The following is a 17,524-nucleotide window of genomic DNA, read 5'->3' as shown; positions in this document are numbered from 1 at the left end:
CAGAGCGGCTTCTACATCACTCCAGTTACCCCCGGCGCATTCCCAGATTACATAAGTGATCCGCGGGCATAATTACGGATCACTTTAATGATGCGTGGCACAGTTCGAGAGTACTTAAGTGGCCCAAACACATTTCTAGATCACTTGAAGGATCCACGAAACGTTCAGAGATCACTAAAGTGGCTCTCTAGTGGACTCATCAATAGGGAGAATGTTAGTTCAGGTGCCCACAAACCACAGTTCAGGATGCCATTAAGAATACTTCCCGTTTTCATAAAGGGTGGTTGATGACGTAAGCATCATTCACCCTCCCCCCGTCATCAAATCGGAAACCGTTCCCCCCCCCCCATCGATTCTGACGTAATACTTGAATGACCTCTAATAGATGGTCCTCGATAGCAAATATTTTACGGACTAAGGTCTCTATATTTGGTTGGTGGTTTTTAGTTGGTTAATTAATGTGATTTCAGTTAATTGTCATATAGTGAAACCTCCCTACACCGATACTCGATATAACGATAAATCCCTCTACGACGATATTTTTCAAGTCTTGTTTGAAAATGTCTATACTCTGGAAGGGTCCAGGAGGGCGGTAGAAGCTTAGGGTTTAGTATAGGATCCTATGGATTGACTTGAGTGGGGTGGGGGGGGGGGCGATGATAAGAAATTTTTGAAGAAGGGGGGCAATGGAACAAAAGTGCCAAAAGTAGACTTTTGGCATGATCATGGATACATCTTAATATTGCTGCACTTCGCCTGGTAAAAGTAGGTCCCACACGATATCAAGAGGTACCCCATGATTTTTGGCACTTCAGCACTCCAGTCATGGGGTAGCTCTTAATATCGTGTGGGACCACCTTTTACCCAGCCAAGTGCAGCAATGTTGAGAGGTATCCCATGACTTTTGTCACTTCAGCGTAGGTGCCGACTAGTGCCGTCTTAATGCATGGGCCCATCCGAGGGCCTCAAGAGAAAATGGCTTCTCATAACAATGAGATCTGGTAAAAATTTTTTTAGAATTCACCAGACATGACGACATGAAGAAAACATCGAGAGGGGCCGTTAGTTGCTGGTCGTCCCGTTTTTACGGGACTTGAGTCTGCACGCAGGAGGTGTGCGTGGCATTGTATATTCATTAATTATTTGAGGTGGGGCTCAGCCCCTCCCCACTCACAAAATTTATTGGAGGGGCTGAACTAGCTAGGTTCCGGCGTCCATCACTCTAATGTTAAACTGCTACCTATCGATACTGTATAACGAGATATAATCCCCCTACAACAATATTTTTTTTTTCTTTTCGAGTAGAGTATCGTTGTATTGAGGTTTCGCTGTAAATAGTGAGGAAAGTAATTGGAACCAAAAAATTAATTAATTAATTTTAATTTACCGGTACGCGGGTCTGATAACGGTTTGGAACCAACGCTGATATGAAAGAAAGATATAGATATATTCAACCACGAACACTGTTGGCGAAAACCGTCACCCACCAAAGCCAAATATTTGCCGCCGAACTTCTATCAAACCAGCCCAATTTGGCGGGAAAACCACTAGCAACTCTGGTAGCAGACGAATCAGCTTTTTATATACCGTTCCGAATGACTCCAATTTTACCAACGCCATATTCGAGATGGGCCAGGAGGTCTCGTTACAATGGCATTTGGTGCTATGATTTTAGAGAGTATGTATATAAATTACAGTAGAGTAACATAGTGGAGTAATCGGGGAGGGGGAGGAGCAGGTGGCTCTGGTGTTCCCGGACGCCTTCTTTCTTTCAAACCGAGCACAACTCCGGTCTATCGCCATGAGTATTTTACTGCCTAGTGAGTTGTGCCAGAAGTGTGAGTGTGTGTGTACCTAACAGAGTCTGAGCGCGTAGATGGTGTTGTGCGTGTGTGTGTGAATTTTTAGTACTGCCATCTATATTTTGAATTGTGAGTGAAGTGAAATGATTGAATATTTGTAGCGTTGTAGGGCTTTTGCTTATAACGGGAAGATCGACTCGAAGTTGGGAACCACAGAAAACTAACTTCAGCCAACCACTACTGTGGTGCCGGTGGAGGGGGGGGGGTGGTTCCAGCCCAGGTTCTCGCTATGTGAGTCCGTCACTATGACCACTCAAAAACCACAACGGCTGCCCCGTGTGACCTAGCGCCCAGGACGCCACGAATTCACTTTTTAACCATTTTTTCAACATCACACAGGGACGCCGAACTACGCGCTTGTCCCAGGTTACCCAGGTTATCAAGTATATAGTTACTATGCATATACATATATATATATATATAAGAAGGAGCACCAGAATATCACTTCGCACGGAGACCTGCCGCGTAATGCTGTTAAGATGGACATGCACTCAGGGCATGACATGACACCAGGGGGGGGGGGACTCTTTATGACAAGGATCAAAGATGTTTAGTTAGTCGGTGAATACATTTATTATATTTTGCACTCCCCCACATACAAGGGCGTAGCGAGGGGGGGAGGACTTGGGGGTCTGGCCCCCCCCCCTCCCCCCGAAATGTGAGAAAATGACCGAAAAATGAAAAAAGAGATGGCTAAATCTATTGTTCTATCACTTTGGCCCCCCCCCCCAAAACGAAATTTCTGGCTACGCCCCTGCCCCCTCTTACACACCGAAATAAAGGGGTCCTGAACCAAAGCGCCCTTGTCCAGGTGGAAATCAGGCCCTGGCCACATCAGAGACATAGTGTTATGGAGAATGGGAAAAATGGAAGGTGTAGTGTTATTATTTTTGTGATTATTATTTATTATACTCATTCTTCATACACACACACACACACATAAATACTCCCTATTCATGTGTCGCCCACACGTAAAAACAAACACTACAGAGTCACTAATTACTCTTATTAATTATTATATGTTTCAGCGAGGCTGAAAATTGTATTATTTTTTATATATTTTGAAATTGTCAAATCCTCACGTCACACCTGAATTTTCCCATATCATCCAGTATGTGACCCCCCACCTGAAACACCTCCCACACTAATTGATTGCATTAATTAGGAACCCCCCAATGATTAACACTTAAGAAAATTAAATTCCTCTTTTGTCCCACTTAACTCTGTTCGTCGACGCAGCGATTGGTCTCGTTCGACGGGGGATAAAATCAAGGAGTCCGGACAATCCTCCTGTCCACGACTGAAGAAAAGCTCTCCTCCCTCAACCATCCGGGAGGAAGTTGCGAAAGCTGGTATCGCCATGGGTCAGCGACGGGGCCGTGGTCTCACTACCTATCAAGATGCCGAGCTCCAGTTCCAGACATTACCGGTAAACGACTGAAAACGTGACACATCCCGACGAACGGTATCAGCCAGCCACCACCTTGGGTCTACCCGTATAGCACCAGTGAGTGACCCAGTATTCCGACTGCCTTACACCTTATTCACCTCTCCTGAAGAAGTTTTTTGTTTGGTCATCTTCCACCGGGACATCAGCATGGATCAACAACCAGTGCCGAGCCCTAGTTTCTAGATGTCACCAGTGAAGACCGGAAATTCGGCACTTCATCTATGAGCGACCTGTCAGCCACCACCTTGGATCCGTCCGTACCGCTCCAGTGAGTGACACCTGCCTTCAGTCTTCCTGAGAGAATTCGCATTCCACCCGAGAACGAGCTGAGGTCTTCATCCTCCGAGGGACAGTTCGGTAAAGTACCCTAAATTTACCTATCTTCCGGATACCCCCCCGCCCCCCCCCCCACTTTCTTTGTTGGCTCCGTCATCTGACGATAATGCCCAAAATCCTGGATCTTCGCTCAGGGATGCCGCCGTTCGCGGTGTGTCTATGTACAGCATTTAATATCTCTTTGTAATATTCATATTATTCGTTCCATAAGGGGCCCCTAGAACCAATGTTAACGGAACTAACGGAATTAACGGACATCCTTTCATCAACGGACACTTTTCTGATTCCCGGTACCTTAGAATAGGGCTTTAATGTATTTCACTCCCCCCGTTAGCGGACAGTAAAAATCAGTCAAACTCCTAATTTTTTTTCCCCTCGAAACTGTAATTTGTGAATTTTTGTTCATAAATCGAGAATTTATCATATTCAACGGTGATTATGTATAATTACTAGCTCGTATTGGTAAATATGATAAATCGCCAATTAATTGCTTGATTTAAAACTGAACATAACTATGGTCCAGGGGATGGTGTGATTCCGAATGGTACTGTTAGTTTCGTTTGCGCATGTTGGTACGGGTGAAGAAAGCGCCAACATAACTGATAATGTTGTTAAGAACGTTTTTATCTCTCTTCTTCACACTCTTTTCAATTCAATTTATTGCGAAATATGTGTATGTAGTGCACGTACCATGTGCGGGAGAAAATAACTTGAAGTTAAAAAGAAAATTCGAAATTTCTAGCTCCCATTAAAAAGAAGAAAAAACGATTCATTTCTGTGTTTCTTTAATTGAGATTTGTTTCTTTCATAAAATCGCACAGGAAGTCGCCATATTGGATACCTTGTGTGTCCCTCAAAAAAAAAGGGAAAATATCACGTGATCCTAAAAACCTCATAGAATTCATGAATATCTTTACCCTCATTGCGTACGTGGAGTGGAAGAAGATTGTTGAACAAGGTCACTGGGGGGCGGCCTGGGGTAATATACCAGACTAGAAATATCTTTAGTATGGTGTTGCCTGGGCGCCCCCCCCCCCAACCACCCAACAGTAAAAAAGAGGGGCTGCTGGTACCCCAGAGTATCTTTTCGCCCGATGCTGTTTAGAGAGCCTTGAGTTGCCGATATCGAGATCGATACTTTTGCTCAATTCAAGAATTCGCTCCAATAAAATTAAATGTCACGAGTTTACATTAATCTATTAATTCATTTTTTGGCTCTCACGTGTTTTATCTCGAAGAAATATTATCAGCTTTTTTTTTTCTGTGTCCGCCATCTGTCGATAAACTGTTTCGATTCCCACAACACAGATCGCGTCGTTTTCCTTTTCCAGTTTTGACGGTTTCAGTACAGGACGGAAATTATTAAGTGCGTGAGAATCGCATTTCAAAAGATTTCGCAAATCTGCTGCAGGGTAAGTCACACATTGCGCGTTTCTATAAATATACTCTGCTCACATCTCACCTTACACTCGTCAGGGAAAAAGATGCCGTCCCGTTTTTTGTTGTTGTTATATTTCACAATAAGTGAATGCTATTACTTATTTTTCAGGGTGATCCGTATGGGGCCCGATTTATTTTTTTGTTTCTTGATTCGGGAAGAGGATTGTCCAATGCTTTGAACGACTATCACTTGCTTTGATAACCTTTACTCATTTGCATGGTGGTAGTGGGGGGAGGAAGAGCTAGAAAGTAATGACCGATATATATTGTATGCGCATACCAAAGCAGCTTTGCAGAATAAAGCATTAGCATAAAGCAAGCTTTAGCCAGCTTTGGCGCATACTTAGTTGACCTCTGACCTTGACGCGCGAAGGGAGGGTTCATTTTCCAAGGAGAGGAAACTGGGGGAGGGGAAAAAATCGTTAAAATAGCGCATAAGACGCCAACGGAGAATACCAACCTGCTCCTTTTGCCTGCGAACTTTTCACCGAAAGAAGATGAATGGAATCGCCCATCGTAACGTTTCATGACGTAGCCACAGGCCAACTCAGCGTGGGTGTACAATACACAGGGTAGTAAAGAAAGTCGCTAAGCCACATTTTACTGACGAACCCTTGATCCTAGAGGAATACTTTAGGAAAAAGTATCCAAATAACTCGTAGACCTCAGATACGTCATTCATCTTGCAAGGGTAGTTACAGTTATTAAATAATTGACATTTTATAGTCATTGAGGGTAAGTATAGCTATTACAATAAAAAAAACTAACTTTTTACATGGACAGTCAAAATCACAATTAGAAAGTTGTTGCCCTGTGTCTTCCGAGGTCAACAACAACAAAACAAAAATCCACTTTTGTAGATAGCCATATTGGCTACTTGTATGTCCCTCAATAAAGAGAGAAATATCACGTGACCCAAAACGCCTCATATGAATAAGCGTGTCTAAGGTCTACACGTTATTTTGGTACTTTTCCTAATCGGAAGTATGCCTCTGGTACAGGCATCTTCAACCCGTTACTCGAGACCTAGAGTGCTCGATGCTCGTGTGCGATTTCTTGCTCGCGTGCACTTGATAACCTTTCCAACTAAACACCTTGTACTAATTGCATTCAAGGACTGAAATCATCCTGTTTTCATGTATTCGTAAGTTAAACTTCCCGTAAAGGTGCTCTGCTTTTGATGATGGGTACAGGCAGTGCTCGCGAGTGGAAAAATAGGTTGAAGATCTCTGCTCCATGATCAACGGTTCGCCAGTAAAATGGGGCTTAGCGACTTTCCTTACTAACCTGTATATGCAGGGTGAATACATTATCAACCGCCCAATAAAATTACACGCGTGATTCCTTGTGAAAAACTAATATAGAAAAGGATTTTAAAAATTATACGATCGGACGAATATTAAGGGAGTTATAACGCTTCGAAATTTTGTGACGTATCAGTTTTCTAACGGCCAGTTACGCGCCAAACATCCAACGAAAAAAAATAATAATTCCCCCATGTAGCGGGTTACCGCTAATTGAAAATGAACTGAAATATTCAACCCCGTTATAGAAGCCAAGTTCAATTATTTTCTTCTACGATTGGTGCTTTTCCCCTCTTCGTGAAGAGTGATGTTAACCTTGTTGTTACGTGTTACCTTCGCCCCACTATAATGGAAAATTTATCACCAGATCTTGATTACGCTCAGGGTGGCAGCATTGCTACCAGCTTAAAAATGCCGACTTCGGTGAATTTGGCATGGTTCGAAAGTGACGTCATCAATTTTTAATGGGTTATTACCAGTTAATTATAGGCTGAACCAAGAAACTTTTCACATTTGTGACAAAGTCGGGACAAAGAGAAAACCGTCAGTCCAATACCTTCTAGAGCAGAAGGTGTTCTTGCTCTAGGTGTTGGTCAGTCCCGGAAAATACGGGATGTATGGTCACCCTATTAACATCAATGTGGAAAAGGTGGGGGAATCACAAAACAGCGAGCTCTAGATCCGCTCTGCTAGGGACGTACTTTGAATTCCCTAACCATGAATGATATCGATTGGACCCGTAAACACCTGATTTTCGTTTCTTTTCCAGAACATGAAGACCCAAGGAACTTTCATCATCGGAATCACCACGATTCTGCTTGTTGTTGGTATGTGTGTGTTAATTTTTCCAACAAATATTTTTCGAATAGATTTCGGTTCAGCTTCCTGTTCTCATGTATCTCGTTTTGTTCCTTTTCCTAGTCACCCTGGGTGATGCAGACCGCAGGCGGAGTAAAGAGGGATGGGCGGTGTGCATAGAGGAAGACGTCGACGAGTACCTCGACAAGATCCTGAACAAATCGAGGGAATCGATCCCCGAACCGATGAGGCTCCCACCCAGGAGGGCTTTCGTGGACCTCAGCGAAGGTCGCGTCTGGGGAATGAACGAGATATACAGGTCTGGTCCGGTCAAAGTCGAATGCAAAGACGACGACCAGACGGCCATCATCACCGGAGAGATCACCACCGACGAGATGAAGGTGATTAGCGGTTTCTCGGATTCCCCGGAAACGAGTACCAGCTGTTAGGAGACTTTAACTCGTACGCTTTCTTTTTTTTGTTTGCAGGCCCGGTACACGTGGGAGAAAGAGATCGCGGGCAAGAAACACGAAGGCCTGGTCCTCGTCACCTCGAAAGACTTCCTCGTCAAGTTCCGCCTGGTGATCAACAAGGAGAAAGGTTCCCACCCGAACATGGAAGAGTTCAAGATCCAGCGCTTCAAGAACGTCAAGGTCGAAATGACGGGGATGGGACTCCTGTCATGGGCTCTGGGAGAGATAACGACCATGATGTCGGGTGTACTGGAATGGGCGATGAAGAAGTCCATACAGGGCCCCCTCGAAGAGGCCATCCAGAGACAACTCTGGGAAGTGACCCTCTCGTAAATCGAAGCGTGAGTCCGATGATCACTTGGTCACATTCCTTCCAACCAATCCAAGAACCTCCGTTTTCTTCAGTCTGTCGATGACAGACAAAGTATCAAGAATAAAGAATATATGTTTTACTTGCACGGTGGAATCGATTATTTGAATTAAACGTTCCATTCGATTTTGTTTCTCAGTTTTTCGGTTATACAGGGCTTTATGCCTGAGGGCCATCCCCTGGGTTCGAGTTCATCAATTTCCGATTCATTGTCGGTGTCCACGTTTCCCAGCTGGAAGAAGTTTTGCCGTGGCGAGCAGCAAATGCACAAACAAAAACTACACTTACACCAATTCATTATTAGGATAGGATTTTTATCACCTAAAAACCGATAGAATATGCTCCATAAAAAAACGAATTTGTGCCCTAAAAACACTTAAAATATGCCTTTATAAATAGGCTGACCATATTTCCCCGAGGAAATTAGGGGAAATCGAAAATCATTGTCCAAAATGATGCCAAAGGCACACTAAGTTATCAATTGTTGCTATATCACTTAAAAATTGCTAATTATTGCCACACAAAAAACAAAGCAGAGGTAGGTAAAATTATCAATTATTGCTAATATCGTCGAAAAATTGCCAATTGTGAGACATGAAGTTAGTGAAGAGTGAGCTGGGGAAAACAAATCCCTATTCGTAAAAAAAAAAAAAGTCCGTTGTAGTGTGTTCGTAGGTTCTCCGAATAGTGAGCACTCATCACGACAAACTTAAACGGGAATTTATTAATATAAAAAAATTAGAATAAGAACGTATAAGCATTGAAGATGACGATCCTACTCGATCGTTTTTACACACACTTCTCCATATTTTTTATTTTCGAATGTCCACCTCAATTCTCGCGATTTTCGTTCTCCTGAGGCTCATTCCTTCTTTGGCTCTTGAGCCTTAAATACCGTATTGTTACAAGGTTTTAACTGGGAGGCGCACAAACAGAACACTACACCCGTATGATCGCTATTGAGGGGGTTATACAAATTTTGCTTCCCTTCTCCCATCCTACTAATTTTCTTGGCCAATAATTCCTCAAATTCGCCGCTCCTCTGAACTTGCCGCCCTGGATTATAGCCCGCTAAGCCCCCCCCCCCCACTCCCGTAAATACGACCCTGGTTGTAACCAATTCGGAGGGGCAGGGCCCCTAGGTCAGCATCTTCGGCGGACCCCCAAGCTTAACTTTTCACAGGGCCCTTCTAAAGTGAATTTATAAGCTGAATTATAGCATGAATAAAACAAAAAATGATGGCAATTGTCTCGGGCCATCAGCCCCACCCTTATGGGGGGCTGAGCCAAAGGTTTTTGAAGCCTATGATTGCATATAGGCTTCAAGAGGTCGAATTCAGCATCCAAAAAAGCATACATAATTACAGAAATGCTAAAAAAACCCTCGATGAAATAATTTTTAAATTATTGTAACATAATAATTTCAAAATTTATAATTAATGAAAAAATAGTTACAGAGTTATTGAGAATAATTTCACGATGGTCAAGAGAAATTTCAGAACTGTCGAGAGTAATCTCAGAATTGTCAATAGTAATTTCAGAATGGCCAAGAGTAATTTCGGAATTGTTATGAGTAATTTCAGAAAGGTCAAGAGTGATTTCAGAATTGTCACGAGTAATTTCAGAACTGTCAAGAGTAATTTTGGAACTGCCAGAAGTAATCTCAGAAATATCAAAAGTAATTTCAGAACTGTCGAGAGTAATCTCAGAATTGTCAAGAGTATGCCAAGAGCAATTGCGGAACTGCCAAAAGTAATCTCAGAAATATCAAGAGTGATTTCAGAACGGCCCAGAGTAATTTCAGAACAGTCAAGAGTAATTTCAGAATGATCAAGAGTATGCCAACAGCAATTGCGGAACTGCCAAAAGTAATCTCAGAAATATCAAGAGTAATTTCAGCACTGTTAAAAATAATAAATAATTCATGAGAAAATCAAGATTTCGGAAAGAAATGATTTCATAATTAATGAAAAGTAATTTCAGGATTATTGGGACAAATGTCAGATTTAGTGAAAGAAATAATTGATTAAAATAATGAATTTAAAATTTTATTTGAAAATAAATAAAAATTTTATGGAAATCAATTCAGAGCAAGTAAAAGCGTTCAGTAATTTGGGGAACAATGCTTAATAACTGATAATACCACTGCAGGACTTGGTGGCCCGAGGGCTTCATGGAAAGTTCAATTTGGCCCGCAATGTCTGAGAGGTTGAAGACCCCTAGGCTAGAGTGATATCAAAAAATATGGATGAAATGACAAATATTTCTGAAGCAAACCCACACTGCCATGCCCCCCCCCCCCCCCCCACAAAGGACAGGGCTCCAGCTTCAGGACAAAGACAATTGACATCATTTTTTATTGTTTTCTGCAATAAATGTACTATAAAAGGGCATGTGAAAAGTCTGGCTTAGGAGCCCACTAAAGATCCCGGTCTAGGAGTCCTGCTCCAGGATGCGGGGCCCATACATACCACTGCTATTACAAGAGTACACGATGCATCATCTGAACGCTCAACAACGGCTGTCTCAAGAACTTAGTGATAAAGACTATTGCAAATAAAAAAAATAGCTAAAAGTAAATAACCAGAAAGTCATCGGAATGAATTTATTTTAGTGTAACAACAAGATGCAATAAACGGCTAACAACATTCCTCACTATACAAAGATTTACAAGTGTCCACTAAAAAAAAGCAAGGCTAATATGTGTGTTCTCCTATCAACTAGTTGATTTCGCTTCCCACTCCGAATGATTCACATCGTAGTCCCTCATCCTATACCACAAGTTCAGCCACACGCCATAGATCCCGATATCGACTATTCTCTCGTAGAACGTCAAATACTTTGGCCTCAGATAAGTGCATCGTGCGGCGTACACCTGACACTCTGGATTATAGTCTTCGAGTACGATGAGCGAAAACAGTATCAAATTTATGTGCCTCAACAGACCTTCGTTTTCACATTTTGAAAGGAACTTCACTTGCGATTCCGAGAATGGATTTCGGATGGATGAGTTGACGAAAATCAAGTCGTTGGTGTAACGGACCACAGAGTTGTGGAAAGAGTCTTCTTCAGGGTTGTTCTTTATCGCTCCATACAGAAACGCTAAACCTGAAAGAATAATAATATTGAAAAAAAAAATTGTAATCTATTAATAACTCACAAAGAGCAAAACCAAATACTTCGAAAAAGGGTTCCGGTCCTTTCTCGTTGTTGGCAAAAACCTTATAATTTAGAATAGCATGATTCGATACCATACGTACAAATTTCCCGGAGGAATAGGTATCTCAAAGACGGATCAGATTTATCACATAACAATACAGCTGGGTTAGAAACATTCGTCATGGGATAGAAAACATTGTTGGGGGTTCAGTGTGCGTTTCTGACCCTGCATTCGTATGTGATTCTGATCTGTCTTTGAGTAACCTACTCATCCGCCCAGAAGTTAGTATGCATGGTAGTGAATCAAAATCCTGTATACAAAGGTAAGAATCAAATTCAAAACTTTTTTTTCAGGGAATGGCAATAGTATCCTGAATGAATGCCAGAACTCTGCTACCAGACTTATCTCGTTGCCAACATCTCTTTCAATTCAGCCTTTGTCAGGGGGGGCATAAGTGGGACAGTGGTAAGATGTGCTCATCTACCACCGTGGAGGCTTTATCTTTAAAAAAAGTAACGATAAACCAGGGATTGACAAATCCCAGGTCGCTGCGACAATTAAAAAAAATCAGTATTGGTAGTTGAAATTTTTAGAGTTTAACTACTACTCGGCCATCCCCATAAAATACAACCTGTTTTTGCTTCTACCAACTCCTTTAAATGCAGCTTATATAGGCACAGATAGACATGAAAGTCTGGAGGGGGAAACACGATGATGATTGCTGGGGTGGGGGGTGCTTGCATGATGATAATGATGTCAGTTTGTATACGCCCATATACATTAGATCACTTGGCTCTGTTTTTGACACCAGGGGGTTGGGAAAACCCCTGTACATATCTCCACAGCAGCAGAGACACTGCTTCTTTCCTCATACCATAGAGTCACTGGAACAAACGCCTTAGCTCTATGGTTGATTCTCCCATGATCACCAGTTTCTTGTGCAATATTGAACAATATCTGCGTCGCATTCAACCTATTCTCTAGTATAAGCCCTAGCAAGGCCAACAATATTGTATAAATAAATACATTTTTTAGTCGCCATGGAGACCTGGGGTTTGTCAACTCTTGTACTATGTCCGAGGAAAAATTGGGAAAAAACCCCAATATTTTGGATTATTTTTTTCTAGAAAAAAAGATATGCTTGGCTGCTAAAATATTCGGCTGACGCCTAGATTTTTTTCCCCAAATTTGTCACAATGCCCTGTTATACACAGCTTCGCTCTGCTCGAAAAGTGTTTCACACCCAGTAGCATTCACCAGCGATTGACAAATCCCAGGTTGTCGACTAAGAAATTGGTTATTGGCATCTAAAATTTCCCGTGCAGTTACTAAATTAGAATCTGAGGACAAAATACGAAAATTCTGGCATTTATATCAGCGTAGCTAGCTGCGAATACAGAAGTCAATCTCACCCCGTCCTGGAAAAGTCAATAATTTTTTTTTTGTGGGGGAAAAATATTCCGCACCTGAAAAAATTGTTCTGGCACCTAGATCTTGTTACGATTTGTCATGCCCTGCGATAAACTATCATAGTATACAAGATGCAAATCTGTGTAGAGTCCACATTAACAATGTGGAAACAGTTTACTCACCCGATGTAACGATGGCAGCTTTGAGAGGTCTCTTCTTAGCTCCTCCAACAACATCAGCTGCGACAGTTTTGTAATCCAGAAATGCATAGTACCAGAAATTTCCTACAGCGAAAGATAAATGTCAAAACTGCGGTTCAAATTCATTAAAAATAAAAAATCACTTTCTGCCAGCAATTAATATAGCGACTAGAATGAAGTTCATGCCTTTCGTGCTGTATTTGCCATGTTCCAGGCTTCTTTGAAGCAGACGTTTCATTCGCTACGGCTAAGTTCAGAGCAGTTTTCCAACAAGCGAGGAGACGGAACAACCTCCTTGGATGACCATTATCCGCTGAACTTTTTCTGGAGACACAGAAGGATAGATCACATCATTGTGAGTCGATGTTGATAGGAACGCAGCGGCTTCTGATTGGGTGGGTGGGAATCGGAGTCTTAAAAATTCAATCAGAAGCTGCCACGTCTCAATTAACAGACACGTCATTTGCTCTTCATGACAATGACAAGATTGCAGGCCAGCAACTAGATACTTTGTCACACGGGGCAAACCAACATTTTGGCACCCCTCGCACCTGAAAAAGTTAGGGAAAATATCCCCTTTAGGAACCCCTTTTGCAGTTGAAGGGTGAGTTCGCTGCGCCCGAGGCACCAGAGCAGCCAGCTCCCCGCCCAGCGAGATTGATCCTTCAGCAAAAGCATCAATGAATAACGGTCATCCAAAGAGGTCGTTTCATCTCCTTGCTTTTCGAAAACTGCACTGAAGATGTTCACCACAGAGAGAGAGAAGTGGACGAAACATCTGCTTCAAAAAGTCCGGAACGCGGCAAAACAGCACAAAAGGTATGAACTTCATTATAAACGCTGACATTCTCTATCACTTTTCAATAACAACTATACACTGAATATTCGAGGTCTTGTCAATGTGGGATCTGTAAAATTTGCCTCTGACGTATCGCCCCGGACATTGAGCCTGCCCTGGTCCAGCACCTCCTAGAGATAGAAGGGCTCCACACACTGCTCGTAACGTCAGAAAGTAGTCTATTTTCCCTCAGAATATTCAGGGAAAAAATTCCCTGCCTATGCCAGTATCATCGTTGTGTGCCCGAGTGGCATGGTGGTAAGATGCTCGTCTACCATCGTGAAGGTTGTTGTCAGGGTCCCTAATCCAAACCCAAGGGAGGATATAGGTAAGATATTTTCCCTAACGAACTCGAGGCGACCACCGATAGACAGCACCTTCACTTCCAACTCATCTCACTAATGGCAGTAAATTGCAATATAGCGATATGGCCAGAGTTGATGTTTGGTTAAGTAGTATCATCGTTGTGCAGAAAAGAAATGATCGGGCTCAGAATTGGCTAATTCTATGCATGTGCGGAGATACGGAGCCCCCCCCCCCCCAGCAATAATGACCTTGCCCCCCCCAGACTACCAAGTCAATGTCCGCCTATGATTCTATGCATCACATCCAATCACTATGCAGTATTTGCGAGCCAATCAGGAAGATTCTCCGCCAAAATAAGAAACAAAATAGGATGCTGTGGTTCAAAATGTGGCAAACTTGTTATGTAGCCCTAATGATGTAACAAATGAACTTGTCAACCCGTGCAGAGGCAGCACGAGTGGTTGGCTGACTATTATCTAGAAAATTTCTATCGTTATTATTACGCTTGTTAGTTTCTGTCATTGTAAAAAATTGTTTTCTACATTGGCGATTTTTGTTTTCTTTTTGGCGACCGTAGCATCAGTTCCGCGGCGTCAGGCCACCGGACCAGTTTGGTGCCGACAAAAAAAAAAACGGCAGAAGGGATTATACTATAGCTCTTATTTTTGTCACTGATTTCTTCGTACTCCTACAGTGGTTCAGTATTTCTGCAATCGGTCACGATATTAGCACCCACCGTGAGGCCGATCCCGTCACCGATTTCTTCGTCCTCGCAAAGTGATTCAATATTTCTGCAATCGGTGACAGTATTAGCACCCACCGTGAGGCCCATTCCGTCACCGATTTTTTGGTTACTCGCAAAGTGATTCAATATATTTCTGCAATCGGTGACGGTATTAACACCCACCGTGAGGCCGATTCCGTCACCGATTTCTTGGTTACTCGCAAAGTGATTCAATATATTTCTGTCCACTCACCCCATCTCTTGAATCTCTCGTTCTTCCAATCATCGGGCTTCTTGACGCTCTGCAAGAAACTCAAAACCTTCGGGTTCTTCGGTGCGAGAGAGCGGACCCTTTGACGAAACAAATTCATCTTTGTAAACAGGGCAGCAACGGGCCACCTTAGAAAAAAAAATGTAAACAAGGCCTGCCGTGTTGCCATAATTCGAGAGATAAATCCTACATCCCTGTGGTGATTTGTTGACCATATTATTGATAATTCACATGGCATTTAAAAAAAAATTCGTGTTGTTCACTTCTTTTCACGGAAGCTCATTTGGGTTTGTAATGAGCGGACCATATTTTCTCGAGAAAGTACGGTAAATACGGGACATCGACAATTATCGCCAAAAATCACTCTTTGACCTCTCCTTCGACATTATGGGGGGGGGGGGTGCCAAAATGCGTGCTTGCCTAGCATCTAGTAGCGGCTCTACTCCCGGGAAAAGTGGCAGCAAATTTTAACCAGATCTAATTTTGAGCAAGCCTAGGCCACCCCCAGATTAGCCTACCCCAGTAGCACGACGATATCGTTAGGATGTCGTGCCGACACTGGTCTAACGTCGAAAAGAGGTCGAAAATTTTTACGTATCCGATATTGAACGATATAGTAAAAATGTATTCACTCAATTTAAACACCAAAATATCTTTTTTTTTCGCTAAAATAGTTTTATTCTAATTTTTACAGCATTTCGTTTCCCCCGTTGAAAAGTCTCGCCACAGAGAGCAAAAGGCCTACAAACGATGCAAGTATTCAACCATTACACATCATTCACTTCACTCTTGAAACATAGATGGCAGCACTGAAAAATCAGACAACACTAGATGCGCAGTCAGACTGTTAGGTACACACACTCACACTTCCTGCACTATAGGTAGTAAATTGCTCATGTGGATAGACCTCAGTTGTATTCAATTTTGAAAGGGCAAAAAAGCATTTTGCTTTGAAAAAGGATATCTTGTATGATAATTAGTTTCTTTTTAAATAATCCAAATTTCTCTATCGACAAATTTCTCAAGTCGACAAATGTATGCCATTTCTACGTCGAACGGTATCGAAATCTGTATGTCGTTCTATATCGGTGTGCTACTGGGGTTAAAGACGGCACTCACTGCCCACATTGCTCATGGTGCTTATTGATAAAGCTCGGCAGCAAAGGACTTACAGAACCATGAATTCAGTTTGGAAGGTATTCTGGCCAGATTGTTTTGCAGGCAGAAATTTCGAAGGCACAGTAACACACCGATATGGAACGACGTAGAGATTTCGATACCGTTCGACGTAGGAATGGTCGACATACATTTGTCGACGTAGTTCGAGGATGGGCGGAGATACGGTGGCAGGAGGTCATTGCCCCCCCCCCTCCAGCATCAAAGGTGAAGTCGACTGATCTAATGCATATATGAATAGATGAATTGACATCATCATCATCATTTTGCCCCAGACTTCCAAGTCTATCTCCGCCTATGAGTTCGACATAGAGAGAAATTTGGATTATTTCAAAAGAGACTAATTATCGTACAAGATAATCCCCTTCGAAATGAAATGCTGTAAAACGCTTACTTAGGAAGGGGGTAATGTAAGGTTTTCCCCCATCGGAAAGAGGCATGATGGGATTAGAAAGCGTGAGAAAGGCCCTCGAGCGGAGAAGAGAAAAGAAGTTTAGTGTGTTTTCAGTTATATATAGTTAGAGAGTGGCTTCTGTGAACTCAGAAAGTAATTTCAAAGGCTCGCTGTAAGCGAGAAGGACGTGTTAATAGTATAATATTTATTGTGAAAAATTATGATTAAACCAAGTATATCCATAAAATTGATTTTCTGTCTGTCTGTGTGTATGTATCTACAATTTTAGATCGATCGTCACCAAATTTTGCATATATGCTAAATGGGACCCGACTTGAACGATAGGCTAATTTAAAATTTCGTCAGAGCAGGGCAAATGCCCCAAATGGGCAAAAAACCGTAGGGCAACAATGGTTTTTGGGCCTCAACAATCACTTTCCGAACGTTTACTTTGGTTACCGCGGTTCCCTAGCAATGCGTTTAAGACGTGTACATGCCTTTACAATGGTTTGTCACTTCTTCAACGCTGTCAGTATATGTATAATATTTATGCCTTTATAATGGTTTGCCACATTTTCAATTCTCCCAGTAATGAGGTTTTTTGAATGACGTCATAATCATCATCAGCATCGCTTTGAGGGTCAGGAAAAGGATGATCCTCATAGAAATCAGTGTTAAAATTGCCGATTTTAATGTAGAAATGCGGAAATTTGGTGGGGTTTTCTGACACATCAATAATTTTAAAAATTTATTAAATACTCGATTTTTGAAATATTAAGTTTCTGGGCTTAGAGATATACGAAGCCCAGGAGATAAAATATGAATTAATTAACCGGACCTACTTTCGAGTTGGATATCCATGCAATAACATTGATTTCAACTTTTTATTTATGTCTTCTCAAGCATGAAAATTAATGCCTCCGTATTGTCTTTTAATTATTCAAGTGCATAAATTCATGTGGGTTAGGATATTTAAAATTAATTATGGGCCCGTATAAAATATTGAAGAAAT

At 42.1% G+C, this 17,524-nt stretch overlaps 2 protein-coding genes across 2 annotated transcripts; one reads left to right on the top strand and one right to left on the bottom strand.

Moving 5' to 3' along the window:
- Positions 1 to 4,935: 4,935 nt before the first annotated feature.
- On the top strand, positions 4,936 to 8,115 carry LOC149070851 (uncharacterized). Its single transcript, XM_089248674.1, has 4 exons — positions 4,936 to 5,060; positions 7,162 to 7,219; positions 7,314 to 7,591; positions 7,679 to 8,115. The coding sequence occupies exons 2-4, from the start codon at positions 7,165 to 7,167 to the stop codon at positions 7,994 to 7,996; spliced, it is 651 nt and encodes a 216-aa protein (XP_089104800.1). The 5' UTR covers positions 4,936 to 5,060; positions 7,162 to 7,164; the 3' UTR covers positions 7,997 to 8,115.
- Positions 8,116 to 10,623: 2,508 nt separating this feature from the next.
- Positions 10,624 to 15,095, bottom strand: LOC149070850 (mitochondrial import inner membrane translocase subunit Tim29). Its single transcript, XM_089248721.1, has 3 exons — positions 14,925 to 15,095; positions 12,786 to 12,887; positions 10,624 to 11,141 (listed from the first exon to the last, which is right to left on the bottom strand). The coding sequence occupies exons 1-3, from the start codon at positions 15,040 to 15,042 to the stop codon at positions 10,750 to 10,752; spliced, it is 612 nt and encodes a 203-aa protein (XP_089104847.1). The 5' UTR covers positions 15,043 to 15,095; the 3' UTR covers positions 10,624 to 10,749.
- Between the last annotated feature and the right edge of the window lie 2,429 nt (positions 15,096 to 17,524).

The sequence above is a fragment of the Pholcus phalangioides genome, unplaced genomic scaffold, assembly GCF_987345545.1.
Source record: "Pholcus phalangioides strain wild (caught in Gottingen) unplaced genomic scaffold, Ppha-v1.0 ptg000020l_1, whole genome shotgun sequence".
NCBI lineage: Eukaryota > Metazoa > Arthropoda > Arachnida > Araneae > Pholcidae > Pholcus > Pholcus phalangioides.
Note: the sequence above shows the minus strand (reverse complement) of the source record. Positions and strands in the feature narration are given on the sequence as shown.

What these genes read in the sequence shown, in the direction of transcription:
- LOC149070850 (XM_089248721.1), bottom strand. Translation starts at nt 15,042, where the DNA reads ATGAATTTGTTTCGTCAAAGGGTCCGCTCTCTCGCACCGAAGAACCCG. An exon ending in CGAGAGATTCAAGAGATGGG is followed by an intron (nt 12,888 to 14,924) that starts GTGAGTGGACAG and finishes CTTTCGCTGTAG; the next exon opens with GAAATTTCTGGTACTATGCA. An exon ending in AGCTGCCATCGTTACATCGG is followed by an intron (nt 11,142 to 12,785) that starts GTGAGTAAACTG and finishes TTATTCTTTCAG; the next exon opens with GTTTAGCGTTTCTGTATGGA.
- LOC149070851 (XM_089248674.1), top strand. Translation starts at nt 7,165, where the DNA reads ATGAAGACCCAAGGAACTTTCATCATCGGAATCACCACGATTCTGCTT. An exon ending in CACGATTCTGCTTGTTGTTG is followed by an intron (nt 7,220 to 7,313) that starts GTATGTGTGTGT and finishes TCCTTTTCCTAG; the next exon opens with TCACCCTGGGTGATGCAGAC. An exon ending in TCACCACCGACGAGATGAAG is followed by an intron (nt 7,592 to 7,678) that starts GTGATTAGCGGT and finishes TTTTGTTTGCAG; the next exon opens with GCCCGGTACACGTGGGAGAA.